Below are 17298 nucleotides of genomic sequence, written 5' to 3' on the forward strand. Positions count from 1 at the left end.
TAATGATTTCACACATTTAAACAGGGATTCAATAGTATATTTATGCATTTCAGTTAATATTTTACACAGCATTTTGTCAAACCAATTGGATATATAAAAAAAAATCACACAATAGCAAAAATAGAATTGTTTAAAATTGTACACTTTTCTCAAAGCTGACATTCATAACTTATGAAAAAATTTGGGTAGTGCAAAATGCACGTCCAATTTGATCGAGGCTTTAATACTTGATCATCCGGCTCAATGCATTTTTTAATTACGTTAGAAACAGATAAACTGAAATGTAAGGTGCAACACTAATACAACAAAAACAGTGTCTCACTCAATCTAAACCCTGGTTAAATCCAATTTCATTTTAATACAATGTACATGTGCTTTTTGACATTTTAAAGGGCCCATGTAATGGACTATTTTTTTTTTCGATGTAATCCTTGAAATATGTGATGTGAACAAGCTAAACGAGTCGTTTGTCGACCCTGGACAATTTCTTTTTTACAGATTTGAAAAGAGCACAATCTCAGCATTACTGCTGTGCAAACGGCATGCTGATACCATCTTTAGTTCAAAAATTATGGAATTTGGAACATCAAGAGATGTGATGAAGTGATGTGATGAAGTGGCCCTATTTTGTCCTGAATCTCCAAACGAAAGTTCCCAACAAACGACTCATTTAGCTTGATCACATCACATATACATGTACCTTTGTGTCCTATTTAACTTTATCAGTAATCTTTATATTGCCATTTGAAGGGTGTTTTGCTGCCTTTTGGGGTTTTTATGCTAGCAAAAATGTCCATATTCGTGAGCAAACCTATGTCATTCAAGGCAGAAACTTCACTCACATCTGCTTCAGCATAAGAAGTCACCAGAATTTTAGGGGTTTGCTGTACATGTGAGTTCTGCTTTCAGTGCTTCATTGTTGTTTCAGCAAATGACAGTTGACAATGAGAAAACCTTATGCAAAAACGTTTTCAATAAAAAGATTTTCAGGTTTACAATTTGAAGAGAAAAAACTCTTAACTGAAGTAAAGTGACATCACAGCAATATCGCCCTCAGTTGTCAGGAAAAACATGAATTTTTATTTTATTTAAAACTGCATGTTCCAAATTTTACCCAAAAGGGATGTCTCATAGTTTTCAAACAATTCAGAGGAAAGTATATTTGCTACAAATTTGCCCCCCTGTAAAATTCATTTCATGGACCCTTTAACAGAAGAACTAAGTAGTTTTGTGATTGGTCAATGAGCATTGAGTCATACTCCAATAAAAAAAGTACACATACAATCTACAGCTCTATTTACAATTACCAAAAAAAATACTTACAATTTCAAAGCGGCAGTGCAAGTGGCAATAATGTGCATGTCAAATTTTTGTTTTGTTTTTAAGCTCTTTAATATATTAGAACAAATAACGGACAGAACTTCTATTTACATTTACCATTCTTAAGTTAGTACAAGAACAAAACCTGGACTTTCTGTGTAAAAGAGAAAGCTTTCGCGATTTCCCTATCTGGACTACCATGGCTATGTGACAGAAACCTACAAAAGTAATATCCTTGCGGGTACGAGTATGAGTACAAGTATGAGTACAAGTATGAGTACAAGTATGAGTACGAATATGAGTACGAGTACATTTTCATGAGTATGAGTACCAAAAAAATGTACTCCCAGTGCGCGCAACAGGGGTGTCTCCTCTATGGAGTAGTCACTAAGTGCAATCTCCTGTTTTGGGATGGCGTCCATAACCAGTGTCCATAACCAGCATCAATACCGAGTACATTAAGTGGAAAATACTCTAGTAAAGATCAATTCATATTCACACAAAGGCAAATGCTGTATGACTTTACTGCAAATTTGCACCTGAACCTTTGCCATGATGTCACAAATTCACATTTGCGACGCGCATTTGCGATGCGCATTTGCGACGCGCATTTGCGATGCGCATTTGCGATGCTCATTTGCGATGCGCATTTGCGATGCGCATTTGCGACGCGCATTTGCGATGCGCATTTGCGATGTGCAGCCAATACTTTCGTAGGGAAAAACAATTGTAGTTTTGAAAACAACAAAATTGGTTACAGTACACCATTGGCAGTGGCGTAGCCCAGACCCGCGTGCCTGCCAGCACTCTGCATGTTGGGTGCCAGCTCTACGGTGCGCTTCAGCTCACTGTACGACCAATGCAGCTGCTTGACTTCCTCTAGGTGGCGCTGTTTGGTTTCGTCTAACTCCTGCAGGAGATGATCGTTGGTAGTGACCAGAGACCTGTCAACGGGGATGAAGGAATCACATTTTAGCAGGATTTTTAAACGGTTGTTTTTGTTTCCACAGCCATTGAGTAACATTGCAAACTGCATACTGTTTGAGCGACATGAAACATATCGATAGTTAAAGGCATATAGGATCATTTGCTGTTTATGCATTTTGTTCGTTTCCAATAATAACATCACCCAAAATCAAAAGACGAATGTTCAAAACCTAACCTCTTGAAGTTTCAACTCAGTGGATGGATATTACACTTTTCAAGAAAATAGTGAAAAATCACGCACAACTTGTTAATCATGAAACAAGATTTCGTCAACAGCACTCTTTATTTCCAAAAATCAGTCAATTGACAGATCGTGGGAAATCACCTACATTCCTCCATTTCTTGTAAAGACAGAAAGCCAGACAGAATAAATTTCACAGGGTATTTAGTACCTGTACAATCTTAAATCCAAGTAAGTTTTTTTTTCACAATAATATGATAGGTTACTTTTGGAATATATGCAAATGATCCTATATGCCTTTAACTGTTCTCCAATCCTCATATCATTTGTAACTTGTAAAATAGAGCTCTATTAGATCTATTATGTCAAACTTCTTTCGCAATGACGGAACTTCAGTTCAAAATGTTTCAGATTCCCTTTAGAGTCTTAACGTCAAGTCCATCTAACTTTCGTATGTGACTATCAACCACCTATAGTAGAAATTCTCAGTCGTTGAGATTAGTGCACATTTTTTATTCATGTAACAGAACACTGTATTAGGGCATTGGTAGTATACAAATACAGCATGGTTTGAGGGGAAGAAGTGGGAATTACTGGTCCCGAGGTGTAGGTCAGCTTGACTACCTCCCGACGCGAATCCAGAAATAAACCATGCTGTATTTGATTTTACTACACCTCATAAATATTTAGTAGGCTCCCTGCCTTTTTGTAGCCTCACTGCCTTGTCGATAACGGCCTTCGTAGATTTTGCATCTTTATTCAGCACAAGATATTCAGGTTCTTTGTCAGTCATTGAAATAGTCTGGTGCCAACACTCTTTAATGTGTCTTTACTGCAGTAGTTACAAGGACTACAACAACAGACTGGTTCCGTAAAAATTAAATGCCACTGACTACATGTCTACGAGGCGGGTTCCAGAGGGAATTTTTGGTGCTACCAGAAAAAACACCACACGGCAGTGAGCTGGATACTCACTGGGATGACGTCACCTGGGCGCATATCATTTTTACTTCCTGGATGCGCAGTGGAATCGGCCAATGACGTGTTCCAATTTGATCATGAATATTTATGGGATGTAGTAATACAAACTACTACACAGCAAGTTGACTTACTTGTGGCTTTCCTGCAGCATAGTGGCAAGTTCCTGTAGCTGGTTGAAGTGTTTGACGTGAAGCCTCAAACTCTCATTCTCCATGCGCAGCTTCTCAATTTCCCTTTCCAAAACACCTGCCAATCAATTAAAAAACAAAGCAAAAAGAAAAAAAACCCCAGATTACTCAAATGGGAAAATTATTTTCCTTGCATTCTACTAATGAGAAGTGACTTAAGTTCGGAGGCAATTCAGATTTCATTGATAGTTGATAAAGTGATGTGAGCGAATAAATATAGTTTGAAAACTAGTGGAGGGAATATCAAACAAGTTACACTTGTCAAACAACACTCAACATTTTCTAGCTCGATTAAGAATATATGTGAGACGTTTTGACACAATGAGACGGAGCTGGGCATAGGTCGAAATGAGGGTTTGCATGTATTAGGAAAGAGGATAAAATAGTCCTTACAATATTGTTTGTTGCACTTCAATCGGACATTCCCTTGACAAGTTACGGCTGTTTAAAGTTTGTATTTTTCGACATGTCAAAAAGTAAAATACAGAGAAAAAGGCCTTTAAACTTTCAAATTTGTATAGAAAATGTAAGATGCCAATTGCTTTTCCTTAAAACTACTTTTATTCCACGATTTTTAAACTATTTCTTTAAAATATGTGTAGTAGAGAAATCAAAGAATACAAATATCCATACATCTGAACATCAGAAAAAAAATCATCCCATTCATTCTTTTTTGTGTGTGCATTTTTCTCCACTACGGCCTGTGCCCAGTTCTGTCTTATTTTGCCTGAACACCTCACATATAATGTTGGACAATCTATTAAAAAAAGACTTCTAAGGCCAAAAAAATAAGTCTCCGGTTTCTGGTATGGAGCTTGCCCCAAAAGTGGTGCGGCGACGCGGCCTTTTTTTTTTTTTTTGGCTTCAAATGTCGGCTGATGACTGCAAATGGTGCCCGACTACACTTAGTGCAAATATATGGGAGTCCAGAGAGGCCACATAAAGCTTATTCTCCATCATAACCCCATCTAAAAACACGTTAAAATTGTGCAGCAGCAGGATTCCAGTCAAACCAGTGAGTTTGGCAGTTTTGAGACATCATCTTGTATTGAAAAAAATTAAAAAAAATTTTTTGGCCTAAATGTATCTTTTGCCGCCTTAATTCAACAAACTTTTGTTTCAGAAGAGGTAGCCTAATTACCTGAGCGAACGCTTCTGTCCGTTTGTTGACTGCTGTCACCTGACCTAACACCTGACCTATCAGTTGACCTGTCACCTGATGGTGTTTCACGCTGCGCTGCTTCCAGGTTTGCCTGGAGGTTCCTCTTGTCAGCAAGTGCTGCGTCTAGTTCATCTTTCAGATTCCCCTACAAAATAAGAAAAATAGTCAACTTTTAATGGGAAAAAATAAAGAAAAACCCTTCTTCCTGATCTACATGTATCTTATTGACAAAAACGATGTGGTCTCTGACATTTTTGCAGGAACTTTGAGGTACAGATCGTTTGCATTGCATTTAAGGTAGCTGTTGGTAGACTGGTTCCCGGTTCCTACATTATGGATTCTGATAGGCAGGCCTGGACCAGTCTATCCTGCAAGCACTGAATCACTGTCAAATGATTTGATCTTTGTAAAGTAATTATTCCATTACTACATAGATAAGGGCAGATTTTTCGATGTTCAATGTCTCATATGAAAGTAAATAACATTTGTATTGCTAGAAATAGAGCAATTAAAAATAAGATATATATAAAAGTAACATGGCGAGAGGAGTTTTAAGCGTGGATTTCCATCTTTAATAAAATCTGACAGAGCCAGTTTGGGGGATAGGGTTGGGGGATGGGTGGGGAGGGGGGGGGGTCGGGGTAGGGGTGGAGGGGCGGAGGGGTTGAGGTTGGGGGTTGGGGATTGGGGGTGGTGGTTGGGGTTGGGGTAGTGGATGGGGGTAGTGGATGGGGATGGGGTGGGATAGAGGGTGGGGGAGGGGTTGGAGGAGTAGAGGATAGGTTAGGTGGGTGGAGTACGGGCACAAATGGGATGATCAATCCACCTACCACTCGATCCTGGCTAGCTCGTAGGGCCTGTCTCAGCTTGCTGGTCTCTGTGGAGGATTCTTTGGGGATTTCTGGTCTCGGCTGCGATACGCTGGCTATGATCCTGTTCATTAGTGTGGAGAGAAGGGTATGTGCTTGGCCTGTACAGCGTAAGCAAGGAGAAATCGGGTTGGGAGGGGAAGGGAATTAATAAAATATGCATATCAAACTGGTACATCACAAAAGTTTGAATGAATTCACAGTCCTCATAAAGTAATCTTAAGCCCATCACAGGCCTATCACAAGTAAGTCTTGAGTCAATCACAAGTCAATCACTTTTCTCAAATTTGAACAAACATTTGAACAAACTTACTATCCCACACTGTCATTGTTCATCTCCTAATAATTGAGGCCTGACTTGTAATTTCACTTGTGATTGACTCACAACACTGTCCACAAGGTGGAGGTGATTGGTAGTTAAAATATATATATTTTTTTCAGAACTTTTGTTTGTATGTTAATGCAGTTTTTAAACCATGATATGAATTCTGAACAACACTGAACCAAGGCAAGATGTTTATCAAACCATTTACCAGAGTGTTTTTATAAATACGTTGGGTGACATTTTTGCAAGCTTTTGTTGTATATTGTATGTATTTTGAAGCTTTTAAAAGTTTAGCAGATGCTGAATTAAACCACATAATTTTAGGAAAGTAAGAGAGAGAATACTCTGGGATCCCTCACGAGAGTAAAATTTGCATATTTTTTAGCTGCGGGATAGCAGCTCAACAAATCATCATGTCTCTCCTTTAATCTGTTAGTTATTAACAAACGTTGACATTGTCTATATTGCTCCTACATATTTTGACCGACTTTAACCAAACTTTGTCAAAAGTATCAGTAGTCCACCCCGAACACGTCACATGACCAAACTGGGGTCAAAGGTCATCATGGGGTCACTTGGGTGAAAAAGCTGATTTTATTCTACTCAAAACACTACTCCTTCCAGAAATTACATGGCACAATCACGTGACTCATGTATGAACACGAATTCGTTGGCCCGCAGCTTCTGAAATCCGATCAAGCTTGTTTTAATAACATGCATTTCGAAGTTCCCTTGGGTTTGAATTCTTGTCAAATTATTTTTCAGGAAGGATTTGGAGGATTGAGGCAGGTAGATCCAAGCCACTAGCCACTGAATGGTGGAGGATTTTAGAGGATTAAAGAAGTTCCTAGCAAAAAACCAAAGACAGTTAAGGTTAAAGACTGAATCAAGACCAGAAAGCTTACTTTGGAATTTGCCATGCCTGTGGAGTGACTTGGTGCCATTCCAGTATCTGTCTACCAGCGAGAGGAAGTTATCTAAGAACAGATTGAGGTCTATGTGGCTGTCTTCTGTAGGCGTTGGCTGCGTGTCTATGGCGCCCTCTAGAGGATGCGTGTTGACATGGTCGCGCTGGCTGCTTGTTCCTTCTGGTTCCCGCAGTTGGTCACTGTGATCTGCAAACACAGAAGGAAGTTTGTCAGAAAATAAACACGACTGAATTTGTGCCAATGTAAAAGGCAACGTAAATTGTGCCAGTGACGGGGACAGTGTTGTAGTCGAGTCTATCACAAGTCCTGTCACAAGTCCAGTAAATCACAAGTTCAGTCACAAGTAACAGAGGAACAACAAAAGGAATGCCTTAGTTGCGGTTGACTTAAATAGCTTGTGACTTGACTTGGAGGACTTGTGACTGACGTGTGAGAACTTAGTGAGGACTTGAGATCCGGTTTATTGGTAAAAACGTCATACACGCGCGCGCACCACTGATTACCAGCGCCCAATGGATAAACACTCAAGTTGTGTTAGCTTCCGGTTTCAATGGTTCCAAGGCTACTTAATAGCCAGTGGGCGTGGTTTAAACTGAACTGACGTCACACTAACAAAAACGGATGGACTCGACTATTGAGTACCAAAGTGTGACGTCATTCAGAACCGGTAAGTGTAGTGCAAACGAATTGAGTACGTGCGCGTGTTGGTTCTCGGGCTGAATCACGCACTAATGTCTTTTACACACATAATTGTGCGCGTGATGTATTCACTTCGGTACTCTATAGCACTGTATTTAATTGTACTATAATCCAAAAATAATGGAACTTTAAAACTCTCCTTTTGTATAATTGGTCACAGACAGTCAAAAATTCAATCCTCTTCCCCTGCCATGCCTTTCACACAGGCTAGTCACCAACAGTCAGATCATATTTCTTGTAGGCACTGTGACAGTCAAATTCCATCAACAAACAAAAGCAGGTGGCTGGTAGACACAGCTGGCTTATCAATCTCCTACAGTCAAAGCATAGCTGTATCGGGTTTCATAACAATCACAGCCAGTCAATCCTGCTTTATAAAGGCAATGAGCACTCAACTGTTAAGGCCCCCCCCCAAAAAAGTCTCCGGTTTCTGGTATGCACGTAGCCATGCGCGTCGGCAAAATGAAAAAGTTTTTTTTTCAATGAAAGATGATGTCTCAAAACCGCCAAACTCACTGGTTGGACTGGAATCCTACTGCTGCACAATTTTAACGTGTTTTTAGATTGGGTTATGATCGAGAATAAGCTTTACGTGGCCTCTCTGGTCTCCCATAATATTTGCACTAAGTTTAGTTGGGCACCATTTGCAGTCATCAGCCGACATTTGAAGCAAAAAAAACAGCACCACTTTTTGGGCAAGCACCATACCAGAAACCGGAGACTTTTTTTTTGTGGCCTAACATCAGTCACTGTATTTATTTTGACTGCTGAGCTGGCCTAACCCTTGTTGAACTTGCTAGCCAGAGAGGGATGGTTAAATTAATAAAAACATCAATTCTTTGGCACGTCTCGAATTTGATGACCACTTTCAAATTGAAGTTTTTTTGTTTTGTTCAAAACAAAAAGATTTTAAGATTTTTTTTTACGATTCACAACGTTTACAGCAGCCAAGTATAATTTACTGGTCATGTTTAAAGATATAGTCCATCATTTGTAATTTGTGCATTTTGTTCGTTTGAAGCAATAAAAGTGTTCAAAATCTAATGAAGGATACTGAATAACTAACCTGATGAAGTTTCAGCTCAGCTTCAGCTGTATATTCCGAGAAAAACAGCATTCTAGGATCTCAATTTCAAATCAAAAGTTGCTGAATCATGTTTTGAATTGTTTTAAATTGCAGCTATACGCGATGTCGCGCACTGATCCGACGAATTATAGCAACCGCGCGCGCCTGTGGGTCGTGCCAATGCTTGCGCGCGCTGCGCCGAATAACAAAACGAACTACTAATTTAAATTTTCCTACGGTGCGTCTTAAGACACACCGTTGGAAAGGCCTTCTTTTGTTGATTCAAAATGACAGCTTGCCAGAAAGAATAATTTCACAGGGAGTTTAGTCCCCTTACTATCTTTCAACCAAGTATGTTTTTCAACAATAATTACGCCAGTTACTTTTCGGATGGCTGCAAATGATGGACTATAGCTTTAAGTCTGCAAATCTAAGGCCATGTCGGAATCTCTTGGCTATGGCTGGTAGTAACACACATGTCTATGGGTAATGGCTGCAGCCGCTTCCATAGGCGCATGCATAATTGCAAGCCGCAGCCAAGTAGTTTGGATGCAGCCAAACAGAGCTGTATGCAAAGCTTATGCAACTTTGAAATTGGAAGGAAAACAAAATGATGAGCCTGAATTACCCGGATGTGGCGTGAAGTGTCCTCTTGACGTGTAAGCCGTGTAGGCCTGGCTCTCCTCAGCGTACCTCGCGTTGGAGTCCCTGTTAGAATCTTGCCCGTTCTCGCTATCGCTGAACTGTACCCTGACTCGTTCCTTGCTTTGCGGGTGGCTTCCTGCAGGGTGGGTCGGGGAACCTTTGGGTTCATCAGGTGGTGAGTTCATTATAGCACACAGATGTTGGGGTTGATGATTATTAGAGTTGAAAACTTGATTTTTTTGAGACTGTTTTAGTGCCGACTTGGGCACTGATAATGGAGTCTGGGGCTTGGCAATATTTTGCAAATCGTGAGATTGGTGAGCAGTTGGTGAAATGAGGAAGGATACAGATTTAGCATTAGCCCTACTTGGGGTGCCGTCAGTAGGCGTTTTGGAAATCTTGTGGGAAAGATGTGAGTTAGCTTTCGTGATATTTGGCTGAGTTTTTAGTGGGGCAATTTCAGCTGAGGATGCGGCATGTTGGAATATCTCATCTTTTTGGAATGCTTGACAATGGGAGCTAAAGTCTTTGTGATCAACTTTTGTTCTGGAGACATTTTGAGTTTTATTTTTAGGTATTTTTATAGGAGACGCAGCTAGAGGCCTACCATATTCCCACATGTGTGACACATTACTTGAAGCACTGGCATCATTCGAAGCATCAAATCTTCTGTTTCCAATGGTTTCAATTAAAACACGACCGTTCAGTTTTATATTTTGATCCTCCCTAGTTTTTGGTGAGGTGAACTTATTGAAAGTTTCGACATCAGGACTTGAAACTGCAGCGTGTTGCGGACTCAAAAATTTCGCCCGAGTGTCAGGTGAAATATTTTGTTTGAAACTATCGTGAAGTTTGGTTCGTGCTGAATTGGATGAGGAAATCAACTTTTCTGGACTGCAGTTTCTTGAACTAGACTTCGGCTCTGCGTGGAATGATTTCAGCCGTGATTCGACAGTGCAATGGTCGTCGAGATAGGACTGAATGACGGTGTTTTTCAGAGCAGAGATGTTATGGTACATAGTAATGACAGGCCTCATTCCAATGTCGGGGCTGGCGTTAGGAGTTAGCAAACTAGGGGTTTGTTTTGGGGGGTAAGGGGTAGGAGAAGGGATTTTGTCTTTAGGAGAAGGTTTAGGTGAGTAAAGAGCGGATAAAGAGGCTTTGTTATCTGTTTGAAAACAAGCATCATTTGTATAGAAAACAATGATGTTATTTGAAGCAAAGAAAAGAAAGAAACAATCACTTTCAGTCACATATACATCTCGCCAAAGCAAAACCTGTTATTTGTTAAAAAAAATATCGTCCATATCTTTCACATTCTCTGGTGCACTGAAAAGAGGGATACATGTATGTGTGTGGAAACCTACATGTATGTGCTTGTTTAACCAGTTCACGCCAGAATTATTTTGACAAGAACGGAACGAGGCGCGGGATCAATAATCGACCTCAAGCCAGGCGGGTTGAAGCCATCACCCTCGGGCAGCACACTCATATTTCTGGCCTCGCTCGCTGCAAGCAGGTCGCTGACAGATATTTCCGGCCTCACTCCCTGCGTGTTTATCCGTCATCCGTTCCAAATACCGCAAAACCTTTGCGCGTATACACATCATCCGGCACGAACTGGTTAAAGGTAGAGTATATTATTTGCAGCTATCCAAAAAGTAACTGACAAAATTATTGTTGAAAAGCATAATTGCGTTAATTAAAAATAGTAATGGCACTTAACTCCCTATGAAATGATTCTTTCTGGCATGCTGTCATTTTGAAGAAAACAATAAAAGAAGGTAATTTCCAAAGACGAATTTTGGGAATGCAAGGACTTGTGATGGACTTGTGATAACGAGGACTTGTGATGGACGACACTGTTTTAACATGCTTTGTGCCTTGAAACACATGGTGTATTCACATTGACGACAGACCATGTTCCAAACACAAGTGTTTTCTACACATTTATACAAATTTTGCATGGAATAATTACCTGTGATGTCAGTACCTCCAGACACCTCCAATCCCAGCATCCTCTCCTCCAGGTTGCGATTCCTGATCGCCGCTTCGTCCTCGTCCCAGGCATTGGGTCTACGAGGCCCGTCAATCTGGGCTGCTGGTGGGGCCGGGGCTTGGGAGGGGGAGGGAGGGTACTTGGTGCTGGGCAGGTCCACGACACTGGAAGGCCTCGGGTCGGCTGATTCTCTGTTGAGACGTTCTGGACAAATAACAGCAAAGAAAAATTTATTATAAAATTGAACAAAGAAATTGACCGCCGTTGTGATTGATCCTGTGAACTTCCGAATACCGCACCAGTGCTGAACCGGTACGGAATGATCCTGGGCTACATGGCATATATGGGCTATGGCTTCTGACTAGTGCCCTTGAACAAAGCCATTGACAAACTGGGGAATCCGCAACATTGGGCTGGGTAGCTCAGTTGGTGGAGCAGCGGAACGGCAATCCGCAGGTCACAGGTTCAAACCCAGCTCTGTTTTGGCTGAACACTAATCAATGTTCTCATGCATTTCTCTCCTGCAAGGATAGTTTCTTGAGCATTGTGTACATGTAGTTTAAAATTTGGCACTGTGAACCACAAGTGATTACACATACACAAACTGTTGCAGTTGAGTCCTCTTCAGAGTCTAAAAAGGAAAACAAAATATGTTCTGATATAGTAGGAATCAAACGAAAAGGTACTCAGTCAGCACAGTCTAGGTGCTGAGGCTGTTGAAATGCCTCGACTACAGCTGGTAAGTACGCCTATGGAAGCATCCGAATCCAATTTCCAGTGAAGCCTATTTCAATGCTGATTGTAGCTAAGTACGTTGGACGGTAGCTTTGCACTTGATTCCCGCTAAACTACCTTAAATGCAGTACTTTTGGGAACACAGAAAATGACTCAACGTGTCATTAAACCATTGCCTATTATGAGGACAGTCCAAACGCCCTCTAGAGGTTCTTCGCTGAGTCCATACCTGCGTGGGAGTGCGTGGCAGCCTGGGAGGCCCTGGCCTTAGAGCCTGTGATGTCCCTGGGTCGGCCCAGATCACCGCCCGATCGGGCAATCAGGTCCAAGACGTCACAGTCATCATCGTCAAGAACTGAGTGATAAAAAACAACAGTAGACACTTGTCAAACGTACACAAAGAAGCTAGGGGAGTCAGTTTGGCGAAGTGTTTTTTTTTCCTCGCCTTCCACTTCATGGCCTGGGTTCGATTCTTGCCCTGGTCCACATGTGGATTAGGTTTTCAGTCCCTACCTGATTCCGTGAGTTTTCCCTGGAACATTCATCTGGGGCTTTCCTCACATCTCCAAAATTGTAATTTTGTTCTCAATGTCTTCTCTATACAGGTTTCTTCATGGTTGCGAGCTACGGTGTCTGGGGAGTTTTTTAAGGAATCCTTGATTTCATTACCAGAAATAAATAATAACAGAGCAAAGCACACCTGTTGTTTTCCTAGGCATATTTGCCACCATCTCTACCCTGGGGTTTATCACCCTGTCTGTCTCTGTTTGTCGCTTCACTGGCAGATGCTCAGTCAGTTCATTGGCCTAAGGGATAACAGAAACCAAATTGTCAACTTCATACATGTATGGAGTAGTTTAGGTATAATTGAAGTTTTGAGCACTAGATCAGAAGAAAAGACCATGAGCGATGGCTAAGACTACTTATAGCTTTTTACTGCGTACGTGTAATGAACGAAGACCTAGACAATAGCTGTAGACAAGATATTTGGATGTGACCTAAGGCTTGCTGTCAATATAAGACATCACAATTAAGACCTTCACCATACCTGGTCAGAGTTGAAGTGCATCAGGGCAGCTTTTCTCTCGCTTTCACGCACCGAGCGATCATCTGCAAAAAATAAAAACAAAAGGTTATGTACTGATTATGAGACATTTCATGGAAGCTTTGAATTCTTGCAATTCTTCATTAAAGCCAGAGTCCATCATTTGCAGCTATCCCAAAAGTAACTGGCGTAATTATTGTTGAAAAACATACTTGGTTGAAAGATAGTAAGTGGACTAAACTCCCTGTGAAATTATTCTCTCTGGCAAGCTGTCATTTTGAAGTAATCAACAAAAGAAGGTCTTTCCAACGGTGCTTCTTAAGACGCACCGTAGGAAATTTGAATTAGTAGTTCGTTTTGTTTTGCAGCGAAGCGCGCAAGCATTGGCACGACGCACATGCGCTCGCGATTGCTATAATTCGTCGGATCAGTGCGCGACATCGCGTAACTGCAATCGGCTCATTGAGCAAGTGTCTCGGACGCTGAATTCAGGCCCAATTCAAAACATGATTCAGCAACTTTTGATTTGAAATCGAGATCCTAGAATGCTGTTTTTCTCGGAATATGCAGCTGAAGCTGAGCTGAAACTTCATCAGGTTAGTTGTTCAATACCCTTTTTTAGATTTTGAGCACGTTTGTTGCTTCAAACAAACAAAATGCACAAATTACAAATGATGGACTGTATCTTTAAAGGCATGTAGGAATGTTTATTAGAAAGTACCTATCGATTTAACAAGAAAATGTTTGCTCAAAGCGAAGATAGGACTGGTACCAAATACCCTGTGAAATTATTCTGCCTGCTATGGTATCGTTTGGAAGACAACAATCATTGAAGGTGGTTTAAGAAAGTGTGCCCGCTGGCAGAGTTTTTCATGTGCATTGGCAATGGAACTGTTAGGATACCACAAAAATTGTACAGAGAACCCTCACCGTGACCATATTTTATTTCCAATTCAGTGACACGTGGAGTGTCATGGCCTAGCGGTTAAGAACACCGGACTCACGTTCTGGTGTTTCAGAGGCAACAGTGACGTGGGTTCGAGCCCGCCGACGGACACTTGTGCTCTTAAGCAAGGCACTTAACCATTATTGCTTCGTCCTTCGGATGGGACGTTAAGCCGTAGGTCCCGTGTGTTGTATAAATGCACGTCAAAGAACCCAGTAAACACTTATCGCTAAGAGAAGGGGTTTGCCCCGGTGTTTCTGGCCTCCTGTATAAACTCCCACGTGGAGTATTTAGGAGAAGAACCAACCAAGAACCAAGAACCAGTGACAAATGAAAGTATAAAGTGTCTGCTCATACATATCACAGGGGGACAAAGTCCTGTCCACAGCGAGGGCGCTCTGCGCAACCTGTCTATCCTTACCCAGCTTGCGTAGGTTGGGCAGCATGTGGACCATGAACAGTCGATAGTCCGGCTCGTTCTTGGTGACTGGGTTCAGGCGTAGATCAACCTCCTGCAGGCAGGTGTTATGACCCAGCTGGTACAGGTCCTTCAGAGTGGAGATGTTGTTGTAGTAGCTGGGTCAAAGGTTAAGGAGGTCACTAGGTCAAGTTATTGAATTCACATCTTCAAGATGCAAGATTTCATTGTACAAATACTAATAGTGATCGGTTGCGGTACTGGCTGCTATATCAGACTCAAACCAGCCAACTGACCCCGGCAAGCTCGGAGGTCGTGGGTTTCAGACCCAACAAGTAAGCTTAACCCTAAGTAAAGGTAAAGGTAAAGGGGACGAACCTGTGTTCACAGGAACGGAGTGCCCATCTCTCTTTCATTAGCGATTGGGCCAGACTCCTATGCTGCTGTGGGGGGATCGCCACACCTCCTCCACAGCGAGTCTGTTACCTTCCCAGCACTGAATAATGCCGGTACCCATTTAACACCCGGGTTGAGAGGAGTAATTGAGGTAAAGCGCCTTACTCAAGGGCACAACACGCATTGCCACGGCGGGGCTCGAACCCACAACCTCACGATCATGAATCCTGTGTTCTACCGCTAGACCACACGTGCCCACAAAGCTTAATCCTAAGCTTAACCCTATTGTCTTTAACTAAGTACCGGACCAAGTCCGCCAAAATCAATCAGTCACACTGCTTTCAATGCACGCTTTGCTTTAGGCCTCCAGGCCCAGGTCCATCATGTTCCATCAATATTTAGTCAAACCACCTGTAGACCAAGTCCCCCAAATTCACCAAAATAGTGGATGGATTTTGATGGAGTTTGGGAGGTTAGGGTTAATGAATTTTTCTTGCATGCTTTCGTAAGAACACTGAGCATACCGGTACTGTGCTTATGAAATTACGGTGGTGAATATTCAATGCTGGGTAAACCCAAAACCCTTTATCTTCTGGAGAACAATCACATTTTTTTAAAGATTTGATTTGGAAAAATGCTATACGGACATTTGGCGGATGTTGAAATGTTTGAATATGGGGTATATTTAGAACAGTCTTACTGCAAATGCATATTTATACTCTACATGACGCTTGAATGCCTTGAATATATTTACAGAGAGTACATGTATGTCATATGATTCCTGCACACTGGGGAATTTGGAGAATCCAGGAAGGTCCCTTGCAAAAAATTAAAGTAAAGCAAAGTAAAGTCTGGCACATGCCATTATGGCCCATCAGGCCGGTGTTTATCTCCGGTTTCAGTAGCATGAAAAAACTTTTTAAATTTCCCTTGGATGGGATGCTAGTCCATCGCAGGTTACTCCTTACTCCTTAGCTAATGCCGGTACCCATTTATACTCCTGGGTGGAGAGAGGCAAGTGGGGATGAAGTGGCTAGTCCGGGGCCACAACAGACATGTATGGCCAGCAGCTGGGTTCGAACCCCTGACCCTCTGATCATGTGTCACAAACCCTAACCACTACTGGCGAACTCCCCCCCCCCAAAAAAAAAATTCAAAGCTTGGGTTTAATTATTCTTTAGGATACATGTTGAGTTTCTCCAGCATTGTCAGGTGTTGTAAGCCATCCAGACTCTGCAGTGCATTCCTGGACAGGTCCAGATGCTTGAGACGACAGAAGTTCTGCAGTGAAGTGCCGAGGTGAGTGACCTTCTCATGGTAGGTTCCCGGTAGCGCCAATGATCGTACATCATCTGAGATCAAAAATTGAAACAAAATGTTTAAAGATGCATGTTTTCAATAGGCCATTTCTTGACATACCAAAAAAAATTGTAACCAATATAAACAGTAACATGAATGATTGATAACACATTTTTTTCTGCGACATCGCATTCGCAGAAATCTTGATGTCTGATGTCCCTTCAGGGCCACCATATGATTGTGTCGTGCGCAAAATTAACCAAACATCATGGACGACAGCAGTGATACGGGACATATTTAATGGTCAAGCCAACAAAATCATCAATATTTTTCATATTTCATTTTTTTTGGGTCTGTTTCAAGTTGATCATTAGCCTCGTGAATGACTGCTGAATTATTGTAGGCCTATGTATCCTCGACCCTCCATTATCTGCGCAAGTAACGCTTGCATACGCACGCATTGTCACACTCACACACAAATTGAACTAGGTAAATGCGTAGAAAAAGGACCGCGTAGCTTTAGGGGGTTTGATGATAAATGGAATCTTGCGATTCTGCCTGGGGTGGGATTAAATAGAGGTAAAAAAGGACAAATTTGAGGAGGCCATTCTGGAAGGGTCTCTTAAGACTCTCACGCCCTGGTTATGTCTCCAGCGCTACATGTGAATGAATATGAGCAACTAGCATGTCAGCTGGAAGAAAAAGGAAAAAACAAAACAAAACAAACCAAAAATACAAAAACAAAATTGTCAAAAACTAAACAATGAAAGTTGAAACATCATGTTTACACCGCAGTTAAAACTAATAAAATAACGATCACATCAAAATATGTGGCTGACTTATTTTTCATGTTATCATCTTTCACAGCTGTATTTTTCTCCAATAACTAACCGAGATTTTCAGGGTCTAAATGAACACGTTCCCGGATCCACTTTTCACTGATGGTGAGCGCCATTTTTCAAAATGACAAATGATTGATCGAAAACCGAATACCATGACTTTTTGGGAATTTAGCCGGGATCCGAATTTAACGGGAAATGTTCCCTTGTTAAACGAACGATAGGCGTTCAGGATCCCGTCCTAAATATTTAACGAATATTACCGATTA

The 17298-nt window shown here is 41.5% G+C and overlaps 1 protein-coding gene across 4 annotated transcripts; it reads right to left on the reverse strand.

The window, feature by feature from the left end:
- Positions 1-1587: 1587 nt before the first annotated feature.
- LOC119735567 (centrosomal protein of 72 kDa-like) lies at positions 1588-17263 on the reverse strand. 4 transcript variants are annotated; one of them, XM_038209324.1, is made up of 13 exons: positions 17082-17263; positions 16078-16243; positions 14499-14653; positions 13135-13196; positions 12787-12892; positions 12316-12441; positions 11331-11555; positions 9336-9488; positions 6919-7128; positions 5650-5789; positions 4799-4964; positions 3601-3718; positions 1588-2264 (listed from the first exon to the last, which is right to left on the reverse strand). In XM_038209324.1, the coding sequence occupies exons 1-13, from the start codon at positions 17143-17145 to the stop codon at positions 2075-2077; spliced, it is 1881 nt and encodes a 626-aa protein (XP_038065252.1). In that variant the 5' UTR covers positions 17146-17263; the 3' UTR covers positions 1588-2074. The 4 variants fall into 4 exon arrangements, with proteins under 4 accessions (XP_038065252.1, XP_038065250.1, XP_038065253.1 ...); XM_038209322.1 differs by having other exon boundaries at positions 9336-9509; positions 17082-17262; XM_038209325.1 differs by having other exon boundaries at positions 3601-3715; positions 17082-17261.
- Positions 17264-17298: the final 35 nt, after the last annotated feature.

The sequence above is a fragment of the Patiria miniata genome, unplaced genomic scaffold, assembly GCF_015706575.1.
Source record: "Patiria miniata isolate m_02_andy unplaced genomic scaffold, ASM1570657v1 HiC_scaffold_29, whole genome shotgun sequence".
Lineage (NCBI taxonomy): Eukaryota > Metazoa > Echinodermata > Asteroidea > Valvatida > Asterinidae > Patiria > Patiria miniata.